Source organism: Myotis nattereri (assembly GCF_964212035.1).
Source record: "Myotis nattereri genome assembly, chromosome: 18".
In the NCBI taxonomy this organism is placed as follows: Eukaryota; Metazoa; Chordata; class Mammalia; order Chiroptera; family Vespertilionidae; genus Myotis; species Myotis nattereri.
In genome coordinates this window covers 15,077,500-15,103,277 of record NC_138093.1, presented here as the reverse complement: position 1 = coordinate 15,103,277, position 25,778 = coordinate 15,077,500, and the positions used below count along the sequence as shown (strand labels likewise).

General features: G+C 59.3%; 2 protein-coding genes across 2 annotated transcripts; one reads left to right on the top strand and one right to left on the bottom strand.

The window, feature by feature from the left end:
- Positions 1-98: 98 nt before the first annotated feature.
- On the bottom strand, positions 99-14,593 carry DCST1 (DC-STAMP domain containing 1). The gene is made up of 14 exons (XM_081112508.1): positions 14,530-14,593; positions 10,129-10,257; positions 9,436-9,575; positions 8,477-8,693; positions 8,242-8,385; positions 7,372-7,493; positions 6,637-6,794; positions 4,363-4,462; positions 4,135-4,230; positions 3,898-4,024; positions 3,453-3,569; positions 2,875-3,017; positions 2,590-2,703; positions 99-413 (listed from the first exon to the last, which is right to left on the bottom strand). Exons 1-14 carry the CDS (start codon positions 14,576-14,578, stop codon positions 162-164), a joined length of 1,908 nt encoding a protein of 635 aa, XP_080968634.1. The 5' UTR covers positions 14,579-14,593; the 3' UTR covers positions 99-161.
- Positions 14,594-15,765: 1,172 nt separating this feature from the next.
- DCST2 (DC-STAMP domain containing 2) lies at positions 15,766-25,752 on the top strand (the record flags this gene model as incomplete). Its single annotated transcript, XM_081113275.1, has 15 exons — positions 15,766-16,033; positions 16,205-16,375; positions 16,622-16,723; positions 16,970-17,167; positions 17,507-17,572; positions 17,960-18,173; positions 18,306-18,463; positions 19,160-19,324; positions 20,126-20,293; positions 20,425-20,525; positions 21,407-21,537; positions 21,872-21,999; positions 22,366-22,459; positions 22,563-22,703; positions 25,617-25,752. The coding sequence occupies 15 exons, from the start codon at positions 15,766-15,768 to the stop codon at positions 25,639-25,641; spliced, it is 2,130 nt and encodes a 709-aa protein (XP_080969401.1). The 3' UTR covers positions 25,642-25,752.
- Positions 25,753-25,778: the final 26 nt, after the last annotated feature.

Genomic DNA, 25,778 nt, shown 5'->3' with positions numbered 1-25,778 from the left:
CCCGGCCCTGCGGCGATCGGGGCCAGTTCTCCCCGCTGCCCGCTGGGCAGCGCCCGGTTCGCTCCCGCCCGCGTACCAGATCCCTGCGGAGCGCGGGCGGCGGGAGTGTGCACGGCATTTTATTAATTAGGAAGGGCGAAGTGGGAGCGCGCAGGACCCCTTCACTCCGCATAGGTAGCGTCATCATTGCTGTCGCTGTAGGCGGAGGAGGAGAGCTCCTCCCGGGGTGTGCAGACCGGGCAGCGCTGCCGCATGTCGTCCCAGCACGACCGGCAGTACACAGCCTCGCAGTCCGGAGTCGGGCACACGTAGGACTCGGGCGTCTCCGGGGCCTGGCACACCACACAGCGCCGGCGCAGCCAGGGGCGCAGGAAGGGGCAGCGGCGGTGCAGGATGTCCGCCAGATCGTGGCGCTGTTGGGAAGCGAGGAGGGTGTAGAGCTAGAGAGGGAGCGAGGTGGGGAAAGGGCGGAGGGGAACTGGCCAGCGCTTCTCGTCGGAAGTCTCGACGCATGACAGTGCCCACGAGCTGGAGGAAACTGGATTGGGCAAAGACGACCCCGGAGGGCAAGGGTGCTATGGAGGTGGGTCCTAGAGAGCTGCCCTCCCGCACTCCATGATGGAGAGTGGGATGGTCCGGCTGGTGGAACTCAGTGCTTGAGCTTGACCAATGAACCAGGAGGTCACGGTTGGATTCCCGGTCAAGGGCACATGCCCGGGTTGCGGGCTCAATCCCCAGTGAGAGGCGTGCAGGAGGCAGCAGATCAATGATTCTCATCATTGATGTTTCTCTCTCTCTCTCCCCCTCCCTTCCTCTCTGAAATCAATAAAAATATATTTTAAAAAAAAATAGAGAGTGGGAGGATGCAGCGTGGATAACAGCAGTAACCATCATTTTCATTTTCCCATCAGCCATCTTATTTGGTTCTCAGGGTGGGGCTGCGAAGTGAGGAGGACAGATAAGACGATCACTGTTGTGTTCCCCAATTTGCAAATGAGGAAGATGAGTCTCACAAAGGTGAAGTGACTTTCCCAAAGGCACACAGATCATAAACAATCAAACCTGGCTGCACCCAGGTGCCCTGATGGAAATCACAAGCCTGGTGAATGATGCGGCCCCCTCTCTCCCACCCTCTCCCCACCGGCCACCTGATCAGGTCACTCTGGCTCCCAAAACTCCAGGAGCTGCACTGCCTGCCAAAGGCAGGACTCCTGGGTATGGCTTTCCTAGCCTCCCCCAATCTGGTCCCTTTCCAGCCTCTGCCCCAGCGTACCCCTTCCTGAGCTGTACCCGTCTCCTTAGACTAGCCCTGGCACTCGGCATGCCCTCTGTTTGGATTCTTGGTCTTTGCACATTCTGTTCCCTCTGCTTGGAATGAATGCCCTTCACATTTCTATCTGCCCATCAAAATCCACTTTACTCAGGACCGGGTCATGGGATCACAATATGTTGTTGCTGGGGTTTTTTTGTTGTTGTTTTTGTATCAGTCCATGTTGCGTTTCATGGGGGATAGGGGATCTGGGCACAGGAGGAAAAAGTTAAACAGACATTCTCACTTTGATGAGTTTGCTTAGGGCTGATTGAATGAGAACAAGCACCACTTGTTGCTGCTGTTGTTTTTGAATAATGTTGGGCCCTGTACTAAGAAACTGTAAGTGAATTAGCTCAATTCAGACAATAACCATGGAAGGCAGGCATTGTTTTCATCCTCATCATCTCTTTTCCACATGAGAAAACTGATGGTTGGAGAGGTGGTCACGTGCCTAGAGTCACACGATGACAACTAACACGTGTTCAGAACTTTCTGTGTGCTTGCACCGCGACAGCAAAACTCACTTAATCCTTACCACACCCAAATGGAGTGGGTAACTCCACTTTACAGAAAATCAAGGCACAGCATTTAAGTAAGTGCTCAACATCATATAGTTGTCATAGTAATAAGGACAGGGGCCAGGATTTAAACCCAGGTCCTCTGGCACCGGAGCCCCACACCTGACCATCACTCTGTTACTAGTCTCTAGGGAGCAGGCCTGCAGATCTGCCCCCCCCCCTTGTTCTTCAGAGGGAGACCCAGGTCCAGTGGGGACTATGGCCAGAGCGACACAGCTTCATGAGGGAGTGTGGACTGGAGCCTGGTTCTTCCGACTCAATGAGCTTTCCATATACCACGCGCCCTTCATGAGGCCTCCCTGGCCCCCAGCCCCCACCTCCCTGGCCTCCTATGGACTGCCCCGAGCTTCTGGTCTGCAGGCCTCTCAGTAGGCCCTGTAGCTTTGCCGTGGTCCCTGGTTTCTGATGAACCCCTCTTGCTTCCCTTCGCTCAGCCTGTATCACATCTTATTCCCCCTTTCTGCCTGCTTCCTGCTGGTCCTCTGAGTAGCTCAGGCTGGGCTGACGTCTGGGGCTCAGAGATGGACACAGCCCTGACGTCCAGGAGCAGATGACCAGGCCCCTTGGCATGAATCATGTCTGAACTCATGGAGCTCCCAGAGGCCTGGGGCCTGGTGGGGGCTGGGAAGGGGGAAGCCCTTCCTTCGCGGTTCTCAGGCCCAGCCAGGAGCCACAGCGCGCAGGCCTGGCCTGACTTACTCGGCCTCTCTGCTCTCGCGCCTGCCTCACGATGGCCGCCCTCCTCAGTTTGGTGAAGGCCGCTCTTTTCCTCAGGAGCTCGTTGTAGAAGAACAGGACCCGCTTCTTCTCTCGCTGGGCCAGGAGAAGAGGGTCAGGGCCAGCACCAGGGGGGTGGGGGTGGGGTGGGGGGGTGGGGGGGGAGCTGCGGCGGCTGGTGTGTGTGTGTGTGTGTGTGTGTGTGTGTGTGTGTGTGTGAGCGCTGCCCGGAGGGGTGGGGAGGTCAGGGGAGAGGCCAGGGTGCACCTTGGGGAAGTAGAAGGCTGCGATGACCCTCCGGAGCCGGTAGCCGAAAGCCTGGAGCAGACAGAGACACACTAGCAGGCCGGTGGGGAGTCCAGTCTTTGCGTAGGCTCCGGCGCTCAGGCGCACGGGCTGAGGCAGGCAGGCTGGGGGCGGGGAGGCCTGTCAAGGGTCTGGCTGCTGCGGGACAGGGCAGCCCTGGCTGAATTCCCACCCCAGTGAGGGCGCGGGTTAGGTCTGAAACCTTGCTGGACTCCTGCTTCCCCCGCCCCCTGAAGAGCTGGGCCATCAAGGGCCAGGTGGCTATGTGCTCAGCACAGCGCAGATGTAGACCATTTCCATCGGGGGCAGGAAGTTCTGGGGGACCCTCTAGCCCTAAGGCCCAGCCCCCAGGCTCCTCTGACCCAAGTCTGTCATCCTCCAACTCTTCAAGTCGGACCTGATATTTCCTGCTCTGGTTCCCCAACCCAATCAGTCTCCTCTGACCCCATCTCCCCCCACCAAGGCCCGGTCCCCCACTCTGGGCCTTGGCCGCCCCTCAGCCCTCCACTCCTCTGCTCCCAAATCTCAGCATCACTCACGCATGTTGTTTGATTCCACCACCGTCTCCGAGGAGGTGTTCAGGGCCCCGATGGTTTTCCGAAGAAGCCGGGCAATCAGGGAGTCCCCCCCAACTTTCACCTCCAGTTTATGACTGCCTGAGGCAAAGATCCAGGGTTGTGGGGTGGGGGTTGGGGGATGGGGGATGATGTAGGGGTTAGGTGAGGAGTTGGAGTTAAGGGGATGAGGAGAGGTCCAAGCTCAGAAACACTTCTCAGGTGCACAGTCCACCCCTTTACTGAGTGCCAAGCCCTTTCTCTTGTGGATGTAAAGGGGCTGGAAACCGAGGGCCCCGGGAACAGCTGTCAGGTGGCGGGGCTCAGATATGACCCTGAGGAGGACAGAAAGGGGCTGAGACCCAGAGGCGGAGACAAAATGGGAAGAATGGGGTGGGTGGCTGCACGGGGCGGTGTCGGGCGCGCTCACTGCGGAAGGAGTACTGCAGGAAGGAGTGGCGGCGGATGGTGTCGAAGATGGAGTAGAGAGCCCAGTCCAGCCCGCACAGCACCAGGAGCAGCAGCAGAACCGGCAGTGTCTCCAGCAGCTCCCTGACCTGCCAGGAGCAGGAGGGGTGGAGCGGGGCACCCACCTGCCCCCGGCATGGCGCCCTCTTGAGGCCTTTGCCCTCCACTCTCAGATCTGTGGCCCCCCTGCCATCCTCACCACATTTCTCATTTCTGAGGCCTGGATGGTGGGGTCGAAGGGGAAGATGACCGTCTTCTTCTCAGCTTTGCGGAGCGGCAGCAGAGTCCGTTTGCCCTGGAAAAAGGTGCCCACACCGCCAGGAACACCATGGACCGTCTCCCCCGACCCCCCTGCCCTCCCGGAGCGCGAAGCCACAGGGCAGCTAGAGGCGCACCCGCACCCTCGGGTGAGGCTGGGCCCACTCACCAGCTTCTTCCTGCGTTCGTCGATCTGGCAGAAGTAGGTGCTGATGTAGATGTTGTCAAAGCGAATGTCCCCGTTATAGCTGTCCAAGTAGGAGAAGGACCTGCGGATGAGGACGTCTCCCTCTCTCTCCAGCCCTGGGCTTCCTCAGGCACAGCCACTCCACCAGCCGGCCCCTGAGCATCACCCGCTTCCCAGGAGAAGCCCTGCCCTGCCTCCGTCAGGGTCAGGCGCAGTGAAGGCGCCCGCACCAGCGAGGGGGGGGGGGGGGAGGAGGGAGATGTCCCAGGCGTGCATCTCCCAGGATGAATATCAAGCAGAGGAACAGCAAGAGCAAAGGCACAGAGCGGGGGGGGGGGGGGGGGGGGACCTGGCAAGGTTTCAGGAGCCACCTGATCCATTATGACTCCCACATTCACCGCCGGAGTCCTCGCCTCTCAGCTGAGCCTGAAAAACATCTCCTGGAGGTTCCTTCCCCTCTGACCCACCCCTGGGTTCAGCCGCGGTTTCTGTGTGTGTGTGTGTGTGTGTGTGTGTGTGTGTTGGGGGGGTAGGTGGGTGTGTGTGCATGTGTAACTCTCCTCTGTGTGTCTCCCATGGTCCCACATAAAGCTTCCATTTCTAAGGAAAGAAATGTTAATTGTTGAGAATGTGTTTGAGACCCAGCCGGTTTGGCTCAGTGGATAGAGCATCGGCCTGCAGACTGTAGGGTCCCGGGTTCGATTTCCGTCAAGGGCACATGCCTGGGTTCCATCCCCAGTAGGGGGCCTGCAGGAGGCAGCTGATCAATGATTCTCATCATTGATGTTTCTATCTCTCCCTCCCTCTTCCTTCCTCTCTGAAATCAATAAAAATACTTAAAAAAAATGTGTTTGAAACTATAAAATGACAGTAATTAATCTCTGTACGCTGTGAAACGTAACTGCCAACGCTATTGGTCCTGGGACCTTGTCATAATCCATACATCTTTCCCTTTAAAGCAGAACTGACTGTGAATGCAAAGAAAGATGGTGAGCGCCCCCTTGTGGAGGAACCTCTCGCTACTCGGCAGAGGCCTCCGGAGCCTGGGCCCCGCCCTGTGCCCAACGCTGCCCCTGCAGGGAGTGACCTCACCCAGGTTGAAAGCCTGGAAGTGCCTTTTGACTCTGTGCCTCCTTCCTCCCCTCCCCTCCCCAAGCTCTGAGGCCTGGACACCCTTCCCTTTTAGGGCCTTCTCAGGCCGACTTCCTGCCACACCCCAGTCGGGCCAGGCTCCCTAACCTCTGACCCACCTTGGACTCCTGCCTTCAGTCTGTCCCCGTCCATCCTGCAACCGCCCCCAGGGCTTTCCAGACTGTCTGGCCAAGCCCACTCCAGCCGAGCCCTCTGCCCTCCACATCCCACAGATGCCAGGATCCTTGCCCACGAGACACCCTCTCTCTCCTTGACCATGGCTCCCCATCGGCTGCCTTTTGAAGCCCATTTATAGCTCTTGCAGGGGCACCTCCTCGGCTCCCACACCCGTCCCACAGCCCTCAATGGCCTCTGTCTCTCGGATGCCTCTCTTGTCTGCCCTCCACCATGAGCTTCTTGAGGGTGGGAATGTGGCCCATTCATCTTTGTCCTCTCACAGGCACACACAGAACCCCTCACTGGCGTCGCTCTGGGCTCTACAAACAAGGGCAGACGGAGCAGGAGCCCCTGTGGCTGTCCCTGCCCAGCCCCTGGCCTTCTCCAGCCTTTGGGGGTGGAGACAGGAAACAGAGGGTCCAGAGGTCAGTAGGGGACGGAGAGCAAGGCCCAGGGCAGCCCGGCTGGATGCCAGGCTGGGTGGGGTTGAGGACTTTGGTCCAAATGGAGGGAAAGTAGCTGCCAACACAGCAGGCGGGAGAAAATGAAAGCAGAATTGGACGATAAAAATGGCACAAAGTCAGAGCCAAGGGGAATATGAAGGGCAAGAAAAAAATCAGAAGCCAAAGCGAAAAGTAAAAACGTCAGCATCGGGATAAAGGCTGGAAGGAGCTGGATAGATGGAGACGGGCGCCCTTCTGGGGCGGCAGGAACACGGGCGATGTTCCTTCTGACGAAAAGGAACGTCTCCTTTAACTCTGTGTAAACAACTCACCCCCCTCTAGGAAAGGCAGAGCTCAGGGCACAAGGACACGCACATTCAGAGTCGGAGGTGGGCCTGATGGTCCGTTCTCCCAGCCTCCGCCCCCCGCCCCCGGGGCAGGCTCCCCTCCAGAGCTGAGGAAGGGGCTTTGGGAACAGGGGGGGGTCGGGGGGGGGCGGGCTCACCCGTGGAGGACGATCAGGAAGGTGCAGGAGAGCAGCAGGTGCAGCAGCCCCAGGGCCCACTCCAGCTGGGCCTCCTGGCGCCTCACGTAGTCCCGCACCTCGGTGCCCACGTGCTCCCAGCTGGTGTTGAGGCCCAGCAGCCCGGCCTGCTTCTCCTCCTGCGGGAGGCACAGCTGCAGGCCCTCCAGGCTTCCCACCACCCGGAGTCTCTTTCCTCTCTGCTCTCCTGGAATTCTCTTTCCCAGGAACAAGGCCTGATTGCCCCCACTTTTCACCCGCCTGTACCCATCCCCACCATGAATGAAGTTAGTCGCTATTCATGGAGCCACTCTGTTTGCCAGGCGCAGCCTCTCCGTGGCATCTCTCCCCGGCGCCCCACTCATGTCGTGCCCCCTGGCTTGTCGTGGGACCTGGGGGAGCTGCTGCCGCCTTCTGCCCAACACCCTCCTGGACATAGGCTTGCTCCTCTGCGTCTACGTGAGCGGGCACGTCTCACCCTTGGTTGACCGTCCATCCCAACGCCGGGTCCATGCGCACCACAGGCTCAGCCTGTCTCTCTCCTATCACCCGGCACCAATGCTGTTTCCCTCCTGCCCCCTCCCCATGCCCAGTACCTCTTCCCTATGTCCCTCCTGCCCCCCCACCTGCACTTGCCCTACCTCAGGTCCTCTTCCCTGTGCCCTCCTCCCACTCCCTACCTCCCCACCCCCATTCCAAAATGCCCCTGCCTCCTACCTTGAGGTTAATCGTGGCTGAAAAGTCCCCGCCCAGCCCATGAATGGACTGGTTGACAGAGTCGTACGTCTGCCCGAAGTTGCCTTCCACTGGGATGCGACTGCGGCACCAAATTTCCATCGCTGGGGGGCAGCGGGGCCAGGTTAGGGGCTGCCTCCCGTGCCCAGCCTCCAGGCTTCCCTTCCGGTGATCCTCTCCATCCTGCTTTCTGCCTCCCTGCCCACGGCTTCCTCCCACCTGGGGTCTATTTCCTCTCTGCTCTCCTTGAATTCTTTTTCCCAGGAGCAGGGTCTGATTGCCCCCCTTTCCCCCTGTCTACAACCAGACCAACTATTAATAAAGTTAGTCCATATTCATAGAGCAGCTGCTCCGTTGGCCAGCTCTGTTATCTTCTTCACAAGTGTTCTCTCCTTAAACCAGCGGTTCTCAACCTGTGGGTCGCGACCCCTTTGGCGGTCGAACGACCCTTTCACAGGGGTCGCCTGAGACCATCCTGCAGATCAGATATTGACATGACGATTCATCACAGTAGCAACATGACAGTTTTGAAGTAGCCACGAAAATAATTGTATGGTTGGGTCACCACATGAGGAACTGTATTTAAAGGGCCAGAAGGTTGAGAACCACTGCCTTAAACCCTCAAAAACTGGACGGGATAAGCACTATTATGATGCCCATCTTTCAGCTGAAAGACAGCGCAGAGCGTGGCTGTGACTTACCCTGGGGAGTGGAAGGGCTGCTCTGAGCGGGCTGTGTCCTCAGAGCCTAACGCCTCCCGCCTCACTGCTTCCTGCCCCACACCTACCCAACGCACCCCAAGGACTCAGCCCCCTACCCTGGTACTCCCCACCTTCCTGCCCCTGGGCTGACCCTTGGCAATGCCACAGAAGAACTTGAACTTCATGGGCAGGCAGAGCAGGTGGTTGAGGAGCGGGACCCGGATGCGTTGCATGCACTGTTCGTGCTTTTTGTCAAACCAGCGGCGGCAGCTGAGTATGGCCTTGTTCACCACGTCTGCGGGCAGGGGCAAGGGCTGTCTGAGACCCCCACACCCTGAGCTGGAGCCCCGGCCCCATGGCCTGCCCCACCTGGGGACACCCCTCACAGGAGCAACGAAGCTTGGTCTTCAGCTCGTACATCTTCTGTGTGGAGAGGTGGGGTCTGAAGGCCATGGCTCGGCGGGTCCTCAGCCCTTGGGCTGTCTCTTCCAAGTCCGTGGCATCCTCGGGTGTGTAGCCAGTCTCACTGTTCACCTGGGCGTCCAGGTCCCCGAAGGACTTGGAGATGTTTTGAGTCTCGGCTCTCAGTGACTTTTTGCTGCCCTGGGGGTACGAGGGTTGGAGAGGGTCAGAGACAGGGGCTTAGAGCTTCTGCTGCCCAACAGCCTCCCCTCCCCGCATTAGCCAAGCTTTGGGCTCTTTCCGCAGGCCCATAGGAGCCTAGGCCCTGAGGTAGATTCTCACCTTAACTTCACTGGTTACAGTGCCCGGAGCCCTCTCCTCTCCCCAGATGCCTCTGCTTTGCTCACCTCCCAGGCTCCCAGCTCCTCCTCAGGCCTCCAGGTCCTTGCTAGTCAGGGAAGGGCTCCCCAGGTCCTTGGACTACACCCCACATGACCCATCTCTCAGCCCTATGCTGTCTCAATGTCCCAACTCCCAAGCCCCTCAACCCCTATCTCCCCAGCTCAACGCTCCAATCCCCCCAAACTCGTCTCCAAAACCCAATGCTCTATATCCCCTGGTCTTCAACGCTTCCAAATCCTCACGGCCAAGGCCCCCAACGCCCTGACATTCTAGTTCAGCTGCCCAACCAACCTCCCACTTCGGCGTTTGGAAATGTGTGGGGGGCAGGGCATGTCCCCATGATGGGGGGCGGGGGCTCTCTTGGCATTGAGTGCCCAGGGACCAGGGCACATCCTGCAATGTTCGGGGACAGTCCTGGAAAAAACAATGCCAGCAGCACCCCCAGGGGGAAAGTGCAAATTCAGGGTCACCGCTCCCAGCTCAAGTCACCCAGGCCCCTGGAAATCGGGGCCCCCCGGCCCTGCCCGTGAAGGGCCCTGACCAGCAGGTCCTTGAACACGGCGCGCAGCGGGGCAGTGGAGACGCGCCAGGCCGCGCGCGTGTTGTTGATCTGCAGCTCCACCGTGCAGCCCAGCGAGGCTACCACCTCGTTGAGGTTGTATCGCAGGTTGGCCACGGGTCCTGGGGAGAGAAGCCCCGCTGAGTCACGCTCTCTAGCAGCGGTTCTCAACCCGCGGGTCGCGACCCCTTTGGCGGTCGAACGACCCTTTCACAGGGGCCGCCTGAGACCATCCTGCAGATCAGATATTGACATGACGATTCATCACAGTAGCAACATGACAGTTTTGAAGTAGCCACGAAAATAATGTTATGGTTGGGTCACCACATGGGGAACTGTATTGAAAGGGCCAGAAGGCTGAGAACCACTGCTCTGGAGCTAAGTCACGTTCTTAAGCCCACCCCTCGCTCCCACACTGCATGCAGTGACCGCCTTCCAGGACTGAATCTGACGGCCCCGCAGCCCTGAGAGGCCCTCTCATTGGCCCCTGGCCTTTCCGCCTGTGTCAGCCAAGGAGCCCCGAGATGGGAGGAACGCTCTCAGGGACACACAGCACATGGCCGCAGCTGGGATTCGGTTCCCACCCTTCCTCCTCCTCCAGGCCTGGCTCCCCTGGGGTGTCCCACCCAGGTCCCCGCTTCAGCAGCACTAACTGGTGCCCAGGGGCACACTCACCCTCATAGATGGCGGCCAAGGCATAGCCCAACGCAAAGAGCCTGCCCTCTTTGCCCAGCATTTTGGGGATTAGCAGGAGGCTGGCACAACGGATATGAGGGGAGGTCCCCCAGCCCACGGCCCCGGAGCCTGTCAGGAGAGCCCAGGAGGTGGTAAGGCAGAGCGAGGAAGCTGGTTAGGCTACCAGGTTTACCAGAGGCCCCCCCGCCCCCCGATCCCTTCTAGAACACCACCATCCCGCTCTTGTCCCCATTTACACAGACTCAGATAGGCCTTCCAGGCCACGCATTACTTCACTTCTCCCATAGCCATTTACAGAGCTCAGCTGAGTGCCCGTCCCTGGAGGGCTGGGAGAGACGGAAAGGCCATGGCTGGGGACGACTTCGTGTGTGTCCACGAGTGAGTGTTTGTGTTAGGGAAGGGGCCACTAGCTCCTATTTTCAGGTTGCGTTCTCTCTTACCCTAGGTCCCTAATTGAGCCCTTAAGCATGTACCTCCTGGTATTTTTCAGCAGTTTCCCATGTGTCTCCCTGTGGTCTATGAAAGGAGACAGTGAGTTCCTTGAAGCTCATAATCCAGGGAGAGAGACAGACGAGTAAACAGATGACTACAGGGCGACGTGCTCAGTGCTCAGGGAGGCGCTTATAAAGACCCGTGGGAGCAAAGGAGGGAGTGGGCACTTCTGCAGGGAGGGGTGGGGCCGAGAAGCTGGACAAAGGAGGTGATGTGTCAGCTGGGCCTGGGAGATGAGTAACTGTTGTTAGAAGGCACAGACGGCATTCCAGGCCACAGGAACAGCACCAGCTGGTCAGGGGACCTAGGAGATTCCTGTGTGGATAGAGTGTTCATCCCAGAGTCGCTAAAGCAAATCCCGAGCCTACGCCTCACTCCCTTTCCACTGCCCCCAGAGAGTCCCCGTCATCTCTCGCTGGACTAACTGGCCTCCTACTCCCGCTCTTGCTAAGCTACACTTCGATTTCACCCGGCAGCCAGAGTGATCTCGTAAAAACATAAATCAGATCACGTCCCCTTTCTGCTTCAAACCATCCGGTGACTCTCTGCCACACTTGGAATCAAATCCAAATCCCTCAGCAGGGTCTACAGACTCGTGATCTGGCCTCTGCCTCCCTCCCGACGTGATTTCATGCTACTCAGCCCTTCACCCACCATGTCCACCCTCACAGACCTTGCTGCTGTTTCTAGAACACGCCCAGCTCATCCCTCCTCTCTGGTCTTTGCCCTGGCTGTTCTCCCAGCCAGGAGCGCTCCTCCCCTAGTCTTCACCTGTCTGGCACCACCTAGTCATACAGGTTTGCTGCAAACCCTATCGGGTGCCACCCAACCGTTTGTTCTGCTTTCTTTCTTGCTAATATAACTTGAGTTTTGTTCTACGGCCTGTCCATGCCCTGACCCCTGGGAGTGAATCTGGGTTTGTCTAATCCAATTGTGGTAAAACAGAACATTGAAGGGGCTTTTCCTGTGGCCTTGGCCTTTTGACCAAAGACTCAAGCTGAGGACGAGAGTTGATAGAGTTGAGAGTTGCCCTACATTCTAAAGAGAGCCCCATGGCCTGGCTGGCGTGGCTCAGTGGTTGAGCGCCAACCTCTGAACCAGGAGGTCACAGTTCGATTCCTGGTCAGGGCACATGCCTGGGTTGTGGGCTCGATCCCCAGTGTGGGGCGTGCAGGAGACAGCCAATGATTCTCTCTCACCACTGATGTTTCTATCTCTCTCTCCCTCTCCCTTCCTCTCTGAAATCAATAATAAATATTTAAAAAAGAGAGAGTGCCCGATGGAGGTGCCAACCCCTTCTCTAGACTCCCAAAGAGCAAAGCTAGTCTCTCACCCCTGCACCCCAACCAGCCTGTACAAAGACAAGACCAGAAATGTGAATTTTCTGGAAGTGGAGAGAAACGGTTGGAGTAGGCAGCCATTGGAGGCGAGTCTGTGAAGGGAACGGGCACTCGCTTCCCCATGTTGAGTGAGAGGCTCCAAGAGAACCCTGTAGAGACTGGCGCTTCGAGAAGGGGAACCTGGTCATCTGTCCGGGGCTAGCCTCCTGCTGAGCTGCAGAACCGGGGCTGCCCAGAGCCCAGAGCCCAGAGCCCAGAGCCCAGGGAGCGTTCATGGAGTGAGTGTGGCACGCACTCCATGGCAGAGAGAGCCGCTGCAAGGTGCCCTGCTCTCCCAGTCTGGCAGGGCTCGCAGTGGGCATTTCCTCTGAGACAACGCCATGCTGGAAGGGAGCAGGCCGCCAGTCACCTGTGAGGCTCCCCATCCGAAAGGGCGCCTGCCTGTGGGAGGCATCACAAGCAGAGGCCGTGGGCCGCCTGCAGGAGCTGTGGGCAGCTTCACCCGAGGTCGGCCAAGTGGAACTGCCCTCAGCAGTGACCTGGGCTCTGCAAGGCCCACTCAGAGCCTCCAAGGAGACAATAAACGTGAGGGCCTGCTACACAGAGGAATTACAACAGTCCCGGTGACCAGACTTTTGTCCCTTTTCCTCTAATTCTTCTAATCCCTGACATCAGAACAACCAGAGGGGAAGAAAGCGGAGAAAAAAGTCAAGGATTGGCCGTGCCCCCTTCTCCACTACAGGACCCCCAGCAGGGGTCAGGCCTGAGCTGAGCAGGCAGGGTGGGAAGGAGGGAGCCGGATGGAGCAGGAACTGAGATCGAAATGTTGATATAGTAGAATGAATGGGTCTCTTAAAAATAGTCATAATTACTGAAGCAGGACTAGGGCTTCTAAATGAAAGGAGCCAGAAAGCTAAGGGTCTCCGTGAGACGTCGTCAGCAACGGAACAGGTTTGAATGCAGTGATTAGAGAAGAGCAGCTTCCTGCTGGTGTCCCAGAGAGAGGCGTTCATTCAGCAAGCTGGTGGGGATGCCAGTTCCGCGCTCCTCGCCTGGCACAGGCTTAGAGAGGGCTGTGCTGCTCAGTGCCGACCAATGAGACGAGAGGGGAGCTGGCTTGGGGGGGGGGGGTTACAGGAAAGTTCTCCTTGTTCTTAGGGGCATGTACCTCTGTTGCAAGCTTGATCCCCAGCCCCTGGTTGGAGCACATGTGAGAGGCAACCAACTGATGTGTCTCTCTCGCATCAATGTTTCTCTTTAGCTCTCTCTCTCCCCCCCTCCCACCTTTTCTTCCACTCTCTCTACAAATCAATGGAAAAATATCCTTGGGTGAGGATTAAAAAAAAAGAGAGAGATGAAAGGAATCTGGGTCCTTGGTGGGTTTACTAAGCTGCTGAATTATACAAACTCCAAATTCCACTCTAACTTGAAACTTATTATCTATATATGTAAAATGATAAAATGCAAAGTGTCCCCTCAGGAGTTCGACCAGAGACCAGGAGTTTGATTGCTCGCTGACCACCAGGGGGCGGTGTGGAACAAAGGAAGGCCCTGGTCTACAGCTGGCAGCCGGGGAAGGAAGGCCCCAGCCGGCATCTGGAAGGCCCCAATTGGCCCTGATCCCCAGCCAGGCCTAGGGACCCTATCCATGCACAAATTTCATGCACCGGGCCTCTAGTATGAGATAATAAACTTTTTATTATGGTTAAACCATTTTTAGGTGGGCTTTCTTTTCTCACAGCCCAACATATTACAATGTCACCTTCTCTGAGAAACCTTCCCTGACTACTCAAGCTAGGTAGCTCCCCAGCCCTTGCCATCATATTCCCCTGGTTAACTTTTTAAAAAAAAAAATATGCGTTTTAAAATTGATTTTAGAGAGAGGGAGGGAGAGAGATAGAGAGAGAGAAACATCAATGAGAGAGAAACATTGATCTGCTGCCTCCTGCACACCCCCTACTGGGAATCGAGTCCGAAACCTGAGCATGTGCCCTAACAGGGAATCCAACCGGTGACCTCTTTTCATGGGTCAACACTCACCCATCGAGCCACCCCTGGGCCTGGTGAACTGTTTTTCATACCACTTGTCACTATCAGAAATGCTCTTGCTTATTTCTTGTCCATTTAATGCCTAACTCTCTCCACCAGAGTGTAAACTCCGAAACAGCTGCTTGCCAGTCTTGTTCATTGCTGAATTCTCAGCAGGTGCACAGTTAGTGCTGAATGAATGACCTGAACTTATCAAGAGGAGCAAGACACAAGGCCAGAGAGGTGAGGAGAGATGGGGCTTAGGAAGGGTCATGGGGTTGGGACTGTAGCATGAGGGTCATGGGGAGTCCTTCCGATTGGGGAGACCCCTAAAGGGAAAGGACTGTGTCTCCTACAGACTGGGGCCTCCTCCCGCTGGGTCTCGCCTCAAAGGCCAAGGCAAGGCTGAGGCCACAGCCTTTGGGTACAGAAGAAACAAGCTCAGGCTCCCTCCTGGGGACCCCGGACGGGGCCGTGTCCCCCAGGCCTCCTGGGTGCCTGCCCTTGCCCCCGCACTAACCCGCCAGGCCGTACAGTATCATCGTCTTCTGTTCTTCGTAGAGGCTCATAGGGCTCACCAGGAGCTGAAAGAGACCTGAGGGGACAGAGTCAAAACCAAGATCAAAAGATGGGCCGCCCCCTCCCCGCTGCTCCGCACTCACCTATGGCCAGGAGCCCCCCAGCGCCTGCCCCCAGCAGGACAGCGGTGACCGGAAACTCGCCGGGCTGGCGCCACAGGAATCGGCTACAGCAGGTGGGCAGTGCCCAGCTCAGGAGCCTCTGCACCGCTGAGGGGCCAAAGCGTTGAGCCCATCAGAGCCAACACCTGGCTCTTCTGACCAGGATGTGATTCATTAGAGTGAGGGCTTGTGGGGGGCCAGAGCAGAGGTTCTCAACCTGTGGGTCGCGACCCCTTTGGAGGTTGAACGACCCTTTCACAGGGGTCGCCTAAGACCATTGGAAAACACATCTATAATTACATATTGTTTTTGTGATTAATCGTTATGCTTTCATTATGTTCAATTTGTAACAATGAAAATACATCCTGCATATCAGATATTTACATGACGATTCATAACCGTAGCAAAATTACAGTTATGAAGTAGCAACGAAAATAATTTTATGGTTGGGGGGTCACCACAACATGAGGAACTGTATTAAAGGGGGTCGCGGCGTTAGGAAGGTTGCGAACCACTGGGCTGGAGGCCGGGGGAGCCTGGAAGAAGGTGGCAGGGACTGGAGGGGTCCTGAAGGAAGTGGGGCAGACATGGGGGGGGGAAGGAAGGGCTCTCCCGAAGGAGGGGTACTGAATGAGAGGGGTAGGGACCCCAAAGCGCAGGGGAGGGGGTCCTGGAGGAGAGACTGGATGAGAGGATTGGGGGCTGGAGGTGCCAAGAAGGGTGATGCCCGACGACTGACTCACTGGTGTGGGGCTGTCTCCTCCGCTGCCCTTTCGGTCGGTCCTGGTGGACTCCGGTGTCCATGTCCGCTCTGGGGAGCCCTCTCTCACTCAGAGGTCTCCTCAAGGATGCTCTGGGTGTGAGGTTCTGCTCCCGTCCCCTCGGCCTCGCCCACACCTGCCTGAGGTCTGTCTTCCAGTCCCCCCTCTGCCCTGAGACGTGGGGATTAGAGACCCCAACACCCACAGTGACAGCCCCGGAACCTCAGAACCCGGCGAGGCATTCCGTGACTCACCACCAACCACAGAACCTGGTGGGCGTCTCCTGGAGACGGCAGACACTTGGGCTCAGCCGCCATGCCCACAGGCCTGCAGGACGCTGTGCGCCGCGCGGGGGCTGAGGAGCCCAGCCTGGCCCGGGCCGTGGTCCGCAGCCTGGGGGGCTTCAGCCTGGGCTTGTCCTTGGCCACGGCCTATGGGCTCCTGGAGCTGCTGGTGGAAGGGCAGAGCCCCTGGGGCTGCCTGGTGGGCACGCTGACCTTGGCCGGCTTCCTCGGCCTGGGCATGGCGTTCTCTCGGCAGGTCCGGGTCACTGTCCTCCTGCTGCTGCCCCAGGCCTTCTCCAGTGAGCGTGGCACCCGGTGGGAGGGCAGGTCCTGGGACAGGGGCTGGGCCGGGGGACCTGGGGGGTGTGTGTGAAGGGAAACACTCTGAAGGCTCTGGGAGGGATTGGATGTGCTGCCACCTGCAAGGCTGGGGTCCTGCTTATGATGGAGCTCCCCCCCTACCCCCCCAGAGCAGAGCCGGGCACTGCTGCTGTTGGCTGTCTTTGGGTTGGTGCTGCAGGGGCCTTGTGCCAACACACTGCGCAACTTCACCCAAGCCAGCGAGGCCGTGGCCTGCGGGGCGGAGCTGGCCCTGAACCAGACGGCTGCATTGCTGGAGCGAGCGAAGCAGCCCCTTGTCAGTAAGGCCTCCAGCCTCAGCCCTCTGCTGGCACTGCCCCACCTCCCTGCGCCAGGAAGCCCCTCATCCGTGCCCTCCGGCTGCTCCACCGCCAGGGCAGCTGCTCACAGACCCAGGCATCCCGGCTCCCCACCTCCCGGGCAGCCCCTCTCCCCTCCCTTACTCCCTCCCCCTCCCCCAGGGACAGCGTGGGAAGAAGGAGTCCCCAGAGGAAGAGACCCCACAGTGCCCCTGCCCTGCCCCTCAGGTGCCCTGAACAAGATTAAGGCCATTGCCCAGAAGGCCAAAGAGGTGGCTGACCGGATCCGCAAGTTCTTTCGGTCCATCATGGATGGAGTGAAGCATATAGGTCAGCACGTTAGCACGTCTGTTTCTGGGAGGGGGGGGGTGGTGTCACAGTCCACCCCGTCTCCTCCGCCTCACCCTTGTCCGGAACCCCGTGGGCCCTTCCTGGGTGCCGACGAGCCCCCAGGGACACACAGCCAGGCCCCTGAGCGCAGGCCTCCCGCTCTGCGTGCTCTCCTGGGGTTCCCCAAACCCCTGGAAAGACGCTGCAGGCCTCCGGCCCCGGGTACCAGCCCACGGCTGTCCCCAGCCAGGGCCCTGCGCAATGTGTGGTACTGGCTCCTGCACATCGGAGACGTGTGCAACTCAGAGCTGGGCAACCCTTACCTGAAGTGTGCGCGGGTCTTCGATGACGCCAAGGACAGCTGCATGAAGGTCATCCCACAGGCCTATCACCTGTGCTACGTGCTCATGCCCTTCAAGCTGGTGCTCTGTGGACTTGCCAGCCGTGAGAGAGCCAGGGGCTCAGGGGCGGGATGGCGGGGGGGGGGGGGACCGCAAACTGGGGGCAGGGTCCGTTGGGAGGGCAGGCCCAGGGGACCGGTAGGGGGTGATGACTGTGGGGCCAATAAGGATGCTGGCCCAGCATGGGGTGGAGGGAAGATCGTGAGAAACCAGCGTGGGAGGGTGAGGTGATAGGGAGAAGCCAAAAGGTGTTGAGCCAAAGGTTTTGAGGCCAGTAGGACAAGCAAAAGGTCAAGAGGACCCTGTGAGAACAAGGTCCCCGGAGGCAGGCGAGGCCGGCCGCATCTCTCTGCCCTCCTGACACTCAGCCTCTGGTTCTCAGTGGTCCAGGTGTTCTGCATCATCCCCAAGTACCTGCAGCCCTTCCTGCGCACGGCCATCGGCATCCGTGAGCGACCCCTGCCCTCTGTGGTGCTCCTGGGAGCTCTCCCCCCTCCCTCATCCTGGTGAGGCCATCGCCAGCCTGGGACGCGCCCAGGCCCTGGGTGCGAAGGCGAGAGCAGGAAGGGACCTCAGTGGGCTGCCCGGAGCAGTATCTGTGCTGTGCAGATGGGGAAATCGAGGCCCCGCAACGGGGAGGAGCCTCACCAAAGCCTGACTTCCTGTAGAGCACGGCTTGTGGGGCGTGGTCCCTTCCTCAGTCCACGTGGGTGCAGGCTCTGGGGGTCCCGGCTGGTCTGTCTGGCCGCTGGGCTGTGCCAGGCCCCTCCCTCCGGTGAGGCTGTGTCCCCCCTCACTGTCCTTGCTCACCTCTCCCCCGACCGGCGGGCCCCAGCTGTGCAGAAGTTGATTAACCGGGTGCGTCAAGAGTTTGAGTTCAATGTGACCGCCACCCACTACTTCTCCGTGGACCTCGATGCCTCCCGGAGCCTGTCCCAGGTGGCCCTGGACCTCTACGAGGCCGTCAGCATGAAGCTGTACCGCGCCCGCGAGGCCCTGGCCCTGATGGGCTACGCCACGCCTCTGCTGCTTGTGCTTCTCTACCTCCAGTGAGGGGCTGGGGTTCGGGCTGGGGTGGGGTTGCTGCCCATGGCATTCTGGGGGGCGGGGGTTCCCGTGTGGGGGTGGTGCCTGTGGGGTCAGATCGGGGGTGCTGAGGAGCCTGGCGCCTGCTCCGCCAGGGCCCTGTTTTACCGGTACTGTTACCTGAACCTGGACAGCCATGACAACATCTACATCACCAGCCGGTTCCTGCGCATGGAGGCCGTGCGCTCCCGGGCGGGGCTGCCCACCGTGCTGCCCCTCACTGCCCACGAGGCCAGACACTATATCCGGCCAGGTGGGTGCCTTGAGGACCAGGGGACGGGGGTCTGAGAAAGGCCAGGGCTTCCCCCAACCCCACGGCCCTGACCTTGAACCCCACGCACAGGCTGGGCTTGGGGCAGGGCCCGAGTGAGGACGGACAACCCAGAGCTTAAGGCAATTTCAGGCTGGGGGGGGGGGGGCACCGCCCTGTCCTTGGGGAGCCCTCAGTGTGGAGGGAAAGGAGGGCTCCTCGTAGCGGGCAGACAGGAGGGCAGAAGATGCTTCTAGGAGCGCCTGGCCGTCAGGACGGAGAGGAAGGGGTGGAGGGCGGACATGGAGCAAGAAAAGTGAGGGGGGAGGCTTTGGGGGTGGGCAGGAAGTGTGAGTGTGGTAATTCGGAGGAGATGCAACTTGGGGCCCTCTGTGATGCAGGGAGTTGAGTATGGGGGTCAGGGGTTCCCCAGGAAGGAGGGTTCCCGGAGACTGGAAATGGGCCACCAGGCCCAGGTGCAGCATCCAGGCCTCCGCTCCAGCTCCGGAGCCCTGGCCTGGAAGAGGGCTTCCCCCTCTGCCCAGGGGTCCTCGCAGCGACCACACCTTCCAGATGAGCACACAGGCTCCAGCCCCCTCCAGGGCAGGAGGCCTCCCCAGGAGAGAGGTCCCTCCAGGTCTGGAGACTGTGGGGTGAGGGAGCTGGGGGCAGCCGCCCGACCCGTCCTCCCCTCCCCAGGCTCCCTCTACCTGTCCCGGTGGGAGCAGCTTTTTTACCTCCTGGCGATCTCCCACCTTCTCCGGCAACTCCTCATCACGCTGCTCCTCATCTTCCTGGACTACGCGGTCTTCTGGGTGCTGGACCTGGCCCGGCACCACCTGCAGGGGGAGATGGTGGCCCGCAGTGAGCGCCTGAACCTCCCCGTCCCCCTCATCAGCCCCTCGGCCGGCTCCTGCATCCTCCCCACCATCCTGGGGGTTTGCCTGAGCCCCCCACAATCCCCCACCCCACCCCGTCATCACTGTTACTCACCAGCCTCTGACTTTGCTCCTCTTCCAACTCTACCCTCTGCCGGGTAAACCCTGTGTCCAGGTCAAGGTTACACCGTGACCGAGTAGTTAAACTCACATGGCCTGGGTTCGAATCCCAGGTCCGCTCTTTACGAGGCGGGGACCGTGAGCAAGTTGCTTAACTTCCCAGAGGGTCAGCCTCACCTGCACAGCAGGCAGTAATGCAGCAGCCTGGCTGAGTCCCTCTAAGGAGGAAATGAGGCCATGAGCGTTGGCTGCTGGCAGATGGCGGACTGAGTGTGTGGAGAACCATGGCACACAAGGAATCTAATGCTGTGACCAGAGGGCCAACAACGAAAGTAAAAACACCGACAGTCAATAACGCACTTAGTCTGCGCCCACGACATGGCCAGCGCTCAGCAGGCACTTTAACTCAAATGCATCGGCAGCAGTGGGGGTGGGGATGGACTCACCGACCGCTAAGGTCACCTCAGATCTGGTGGCCTGGGCGGGCAGACCAGGCACCAGTGCCAGCCAGCTCTGCCCCGGGGAGCCAGTGCCAGGTGCCAGGTGCATCAAAGGTCAGGTGCTGAGGGCGCTGGGCCGTCCCTAAGACCTGCCCCGCTCTGCCCTCCGGAAGGTGTGGGGAGCAGGCGGCTGCCCCAGCGCCCCTCACACAGGGTCTCTGTGCCAGGCCCCGTGCTGGTATCCATCACTGTGGAAGGCAGTGGCTATACCGGGAACATTTACCGCGACCTGGTGTCGGCCTTCGACGTCCTGCAGCAAGGCAACGTCACGGTCCTGTCACGGCGCTGCGCCCTGCACCCCTCGGAGCCCAACACCACTGGCTATATCGTCATCGGTAACAGCCGCACCCCTGAGCACGGGGTGTGACGTAGGCCCCACGCAGGGCATGAGGGTGCAGACTGCGGAGGGGGTGTGGCTGGCACCTGCACCCACCGGCAGTGGCTGCTGTGCCCACTGTGCCCCCAGGCATCATGTACGGCCTATGCTTCTTCGTCACCCTGTTTGGAAGCTACGTCAGCCGGCTGCGGCGGGTCATCTGTGCTTCTTACTACCCATCCCGGGAGCAGGTGAGGGGCCCCAGCCAGTCCCTGTCCCCCTCCCCAGGGGGCAAATCTGGCTGTCTGAATTTTGGGGAGCTTGGAGTCCTTCAGCAGCCCCAGCCCCAAAGCAAATTACCTAGACTGAAGGTCTCCCGACGCCTAGGGGCTGGGAGAAATAGGGCCTCTTGGGGCAGGGCTTCCTGAAACAGTTTGCCTCCCAAGTATTGTTTTGTGTGTTTTTTAAAATATATTTTTTATTGATTTCAGAGAGGAAGGGAGAGGGAGGGAGAGATAGAAACATCAATGATGAGAGAGAATCACTGACCGGCTGCCTTCTGCACGCCCCCTACTGGGGATCGAGCCCACAACTTGGGCATGTGCCCTTGACCGGAATTGAACCTGGGACCCTTCAGTCCACAGGCCGACGCTCTATCCACTGAGCCAAACCAGCCAGGGCCCAAGTATTGCTGAAACCGTGGGGGAAGGGGGCGTGTTGGCCTGTTGAGGTGTGAGTGGAAACTCACCACTTGCTCATTCGTTTACGCCTCATTTACTGAGCATCTACTGGGTGCCAGTCCCTGTGCTGGCATCGAGGATGCCAGGGCGAATGGACACAGTCTGGGGCTCCCAGACTCCAGGCAGGCGAGACAGGCTGCTAACAAGACATTACAAGTAAACAAGGGTTCTTATTAAGGAGTGAATACAGTGCTATGGAAACCAGGGGAGGGATGGGCGACTGCCTGGGGGAGCCCAGAGGCTTCCAGAGGAAAGGGCGTTGGAGCCAAACCGAGAGGCACTCATGGGAGTTGGAGGGAAGGCAAAGGGAGGGAGAGGGGGTGGGTGCAGAGGGCGGGCCAGGCAGGTGAAACTGGGTAAAGGGGACCCCATCCCTGACCTGCCTCCGCCAGGAGAGGATCTCCTACCTCTACAACTTACTTCTGAGCCGCCGAACCTCCCTGCTGGCCGCCCTGCACCGGTCAGTGAGGCGGCGGGCAGCGGACCAGGGCCAGCTGAGCCTCCTGCAGGTGCTGGCCAGGCGGTGAGCCCACTGCCCTCCCTGTAGGCGCGGGGCAGAGAGGGACAGAACAAAAGCCGGCAGTCCGAACGGACCCTGTCCCCCCTCAGTGTCCGGAGGGTTGGTTGAAGAGGATGCCCACCCCGTGCCATTCTCACACTGAGAGGGAGGATTAGGGATGCACGTCCTTAGAGGTGGGGAGCGAAGGGAGGAGGAGGACAGGAAGCAGGTTGCTGCTACAGCCAGCGGGATGGAGGGAAGACGGCAGGAAGGCCTGCCCTTGGTTCCGGGGGCGGTGCTGGGGGGCACGGCTAGGCTGGAGAGTGGGCTGCTGAGGGTCTGGGACCCCTCTCCTCAGGTGCCTCTGTCTGGCTCCATTGATGAAGCACGTTGGGCAGCAGCAGGCCTACTGCCTGGGCTGTGGGCAGCCCCAGGACGAGGGGGACACGGAGAACTTTGTGTCCTGCAGTACCCCAGCCTGCCGAGGTGAGCTCCTGGGCTCCTGGGCGCTGCTGGGACTCGCTACATTTGCATACGACAATCAACTGTGCTCCTTCACTTAGGGACGCCTGTCCCTCACCTTTTGTATCCCTCCCTCCATTACCATGCATGTTCTTCTCATTTACACAGAACCCGCAGGTAGCAGCTCACCTTCTCCATGTTTGCCTTGAATCCCCCATGTGGGAGCAGGATTTATATGCAAGAGGCACTACTGCAATTCCCTAGTGTGCGCCGCTGGACAAGGCCTCTCCTCCCGCCCCCCCCCCCCCCCAGTAGTGGGGCAGGGAGGAAGCCAGGAGCAGAGTGGGTGAGGGGTCAACTCACGTTTACCTCCCCTCCTGGCCCCCCCAGGTCTCTTCTGCCCCACCTGCTTCCGCCTCCTGGACAGCACCTGCTCCGTGTGCGCATCTCCCCTCTCCTACCAGGGAGAGCTGGACCTGGAGCTGTGAGTCCCCCGCGCGATGGGCGGCGGGAGTCTGTGGGGCAGTGGGAGCAGTCACCCCTCCCCCAGGACCTCTGTGGGCCACTGACAAGGGAGGCTCCTCCAGGGACTCCAGCGACGAGGAAGGCCCCCGGCTGTGGCTGGCTGCAGCTCGAAGAAAGAACCCCGCGCAGGAGGGGTTACTGCGGCAGCGGCTCCAAGAAGCGCTGGGCAGGACCCTCTCGTCGGGGTCCAGCTCTGAGCTCAGGTGAGCAGGAAGCAGGATTGGGGCCTGGGAGGCCTGAGCGTGTTTACAGATGGCTTCTCCGGTGCCTGGTCCTCTGTTGGAGCTGGAGACAGAGATGCAAAGAGGGGAGGGATGGAGGTTTGCGGAGTGCTTGCTCCGTGTCAGCACCCCGCCCCGAGGAGCCCACTGAAGGGGGGATGGGGGGAGTGAATCTAATAGGTAAGTGACAAATGTGTGGAGAGCGGCCCATGCAAGGAGTGAAGCAGGCGCTGGGCAGTAAGGGAACAACCCGTCTGGAATCGGGGCGCATTAACGACGGCTTCTGAGAGAGATGAAGAAAGAGGTGGGACGGGGAGCACCTCGGTGGCTTGTTAGGCTGAAGAGCGGAGGAAAGCATTCCGGGGCGGGGGCCTGTGTGAGCCTGGAGACCCTGAGGCACTTGGGAGGGGAGAGCCTAAGGGAGGGCGGGAGCCTGTCTGGGTGGGAACCTCAGGGAATGCTGGGAGATGAGGTGGGAAGTCCAGGTGGGGAGACACGGGAGAAGGCATGACTTGCCATCGGAAGATTGTTGGTCCGGAAGTGACATGTTCGTAATTTGTCTTTTGGGACAATAAGCTAAGAAGGCAGAGAGGAGGCTGTCTTAGTTCAGGAGAAGTCGGTGGCGGCCTCAGGACTGGGGTGCCGAAGGAGACGGGGGTTTATGCCTGGGACGGGGCAGGTGCCAGGGCGAGAGGAGAGGCAGGCCCGGGGTAAGAGGAATGGGCTGTTTGAGACCTTTGTGTGTCTACAGAGAATCCAACTGGAGAGGCCCGGAGACTGTGGGGAAAGGGCCGGACTCAGGGCCACAGGGGCACTTTGGGGGGTGTTGACTCTAAGAAGGATAAGCTAGACCAGTGGTCGGCAAACTGCGGCTCGCGAGCCACATGTGGCTCTTTGGCCCCTTGAGTGTGGCTCTTCCACAAAATACCGACTTCTGCGCATGGGCCACGAAGTTTCAATCGCACTGCATGTGCGCGCCCGCACGTGGTATTTTGTGGAAGAGCCACATTCAAGAGGCCAAAGAGCCGCATGTGGCTCGCGAGCCGCAGTTTGCCAACCACTGAGCTAGACCATCCTGGCAGAGGCCATGGCAGGAGAGGAGGAGGGGACAGGGACAGAACCCCAAGGGGCTCAATCACAAACCAAGGAGGAGAAAGGCTCAAGAGTATAAGAACCAAGCACATCAAATGCTGAGATGGTCACGTAGGATGAGGACCGGAGACCGGCCATGGAACTTGGTGATTGAAGGATCATTGGAGTGGCTGGCGGAAACATTTCTAATGGCCCCAGGAAGACCCAAACCGGATCATAGTGAGTTGAGGGGTGACTGGTATAGAAGCCTCAGGCACAGGGTTCAAGGCCTCGCACCATTGTTGCAAGAAGTTTGAGAATTCTTTTTAAAAATATCACTGCTGTAGTTTAAAAAGGGAAGCTTGATGGTGAAGAGGGGGGAGTCGGCTTCACACGGTGAAAGAGTAGCTTGAAGGGGACCCACACTACAGTCTTCTTTCTCCAAGGATAGGGAGACCTGCGTATTTAGGAGGTAAAAAGGAGCGTGAAGGGGGAGAGCTGCCGGAGGTGGAATGGGGTGGCCTCGGATAGGCTGTGCCCTGGTGGCCTGGCTTTTCTCTGGGGAGTAGGAGGCAAGGGTGCCTGCTGAGAGCCAAGGAGTGGAATCGAGGTTTTAAGGTGGTGGAGGGTGAAATACCTGCCTACGGGAGCGTGCAAAGAAGCTGAGAGGGGAGGTTAAGGGACTTCCAGGCAGCATTCAAGGCCCAGATGACTGACTTGTGTGCTCTGGTTGTGGTTTTTTGTTTTTTTAACTTACTGATTGATTTGAGAGAGAGCGCATGCAAGAGAGAGAGAGAGAGAGAGAGAGAGAGAGAGAGAGAGAGAGAGAAACATCAATCTGCTGTTCCACTTATTTACGCATTCACTGGTGGATTCTTGTGTTTGCCCTGAGCAGGGATCGACCTCGCAACCTTGATGCATCAGGATGACACTAACACACCGAGCTCCCGTGTCAGGGAGGTTATGTGGGTTCCCCCCGGCACATGTGGTAGTCATGCACAGGACTCAAGGGCTTTTTCTGGGCGGGTCAGGGGAAGTACTAGATGGGGAGAGAATTTAGGCCTCTTCAGTGTCTGAGATGACTGGCCTGGGGGAAGAGGAGGGCCTGGGACCTCAGGGGGAAGTCCAGGGTCTAAGTCAGGATGCGTTAGAGCAGGGACAGTGGCCAGGAGGGACAGAGAGAATGAGCCGCAGCTAGGGAAGAAATCGGGGATCGTTCCAGCGAGTGGCCAGTGTTGAGGGGGATGCCTGCGTGGGAGCAGAGGGGAAGGTCATTAGGACAAGGATTGAAAGGCCAGAGTTGGATGAGTCCTCCAATGAGGAGGCTGCTGGGCCACACGCCTGAGACAGGACCCTGGAAAGGTGTGGCAGAGCACCTGGGAGGCCTGGGGAGACAGTCAAGGCCCAGTGGTGTGGCTGCCATGGCAACCAGGAACGCCATTGGCCAGCGGGATTGGAGAGGCCCGCAGCCTCCACTGGGGAGGAATGTCCAGCGGGCACGTTCTGTGGGAAGGGGGCTGGGAGCCGTGTGGAGAGGAGAGGTTGAAGGGGAAGAGAAGTTCAGGGAATATAAAAGCTGAGTCACCTGAGCAGGTATTATCACCAAGTCCTTCCTGGTTCTGGCCTCACTAGACATGTGACCTTGGGCAAGTCACTGCCCGCTGGTCTGTCATCATCAGCCTGAAGTCAGATGTCCACAGCCCTGGGCTGATGTGCCTGGGGGCCTGGTGCCTAACAAGAGGCCCATCTGAACAGATGGGACAGGGACAGGAATGAACCTGTGAGAATGTTGGTGACGGACGGGGCCCCTCCTTGCCTCACTAGTGACCCGGATGAGAAGGGACCTTGACGGAGGCCGCACAGGCCGAGGCCCCCCCGCCTGCGGCCCCATCGCCAGCATTCCCCAGCCCTCGGCCCCAGCGACCCCCTCCCCCTCCGAGGTCCTGTCTCCACAGCAGCCACTCCCCAGCGTTGGAGCTCCCCGCT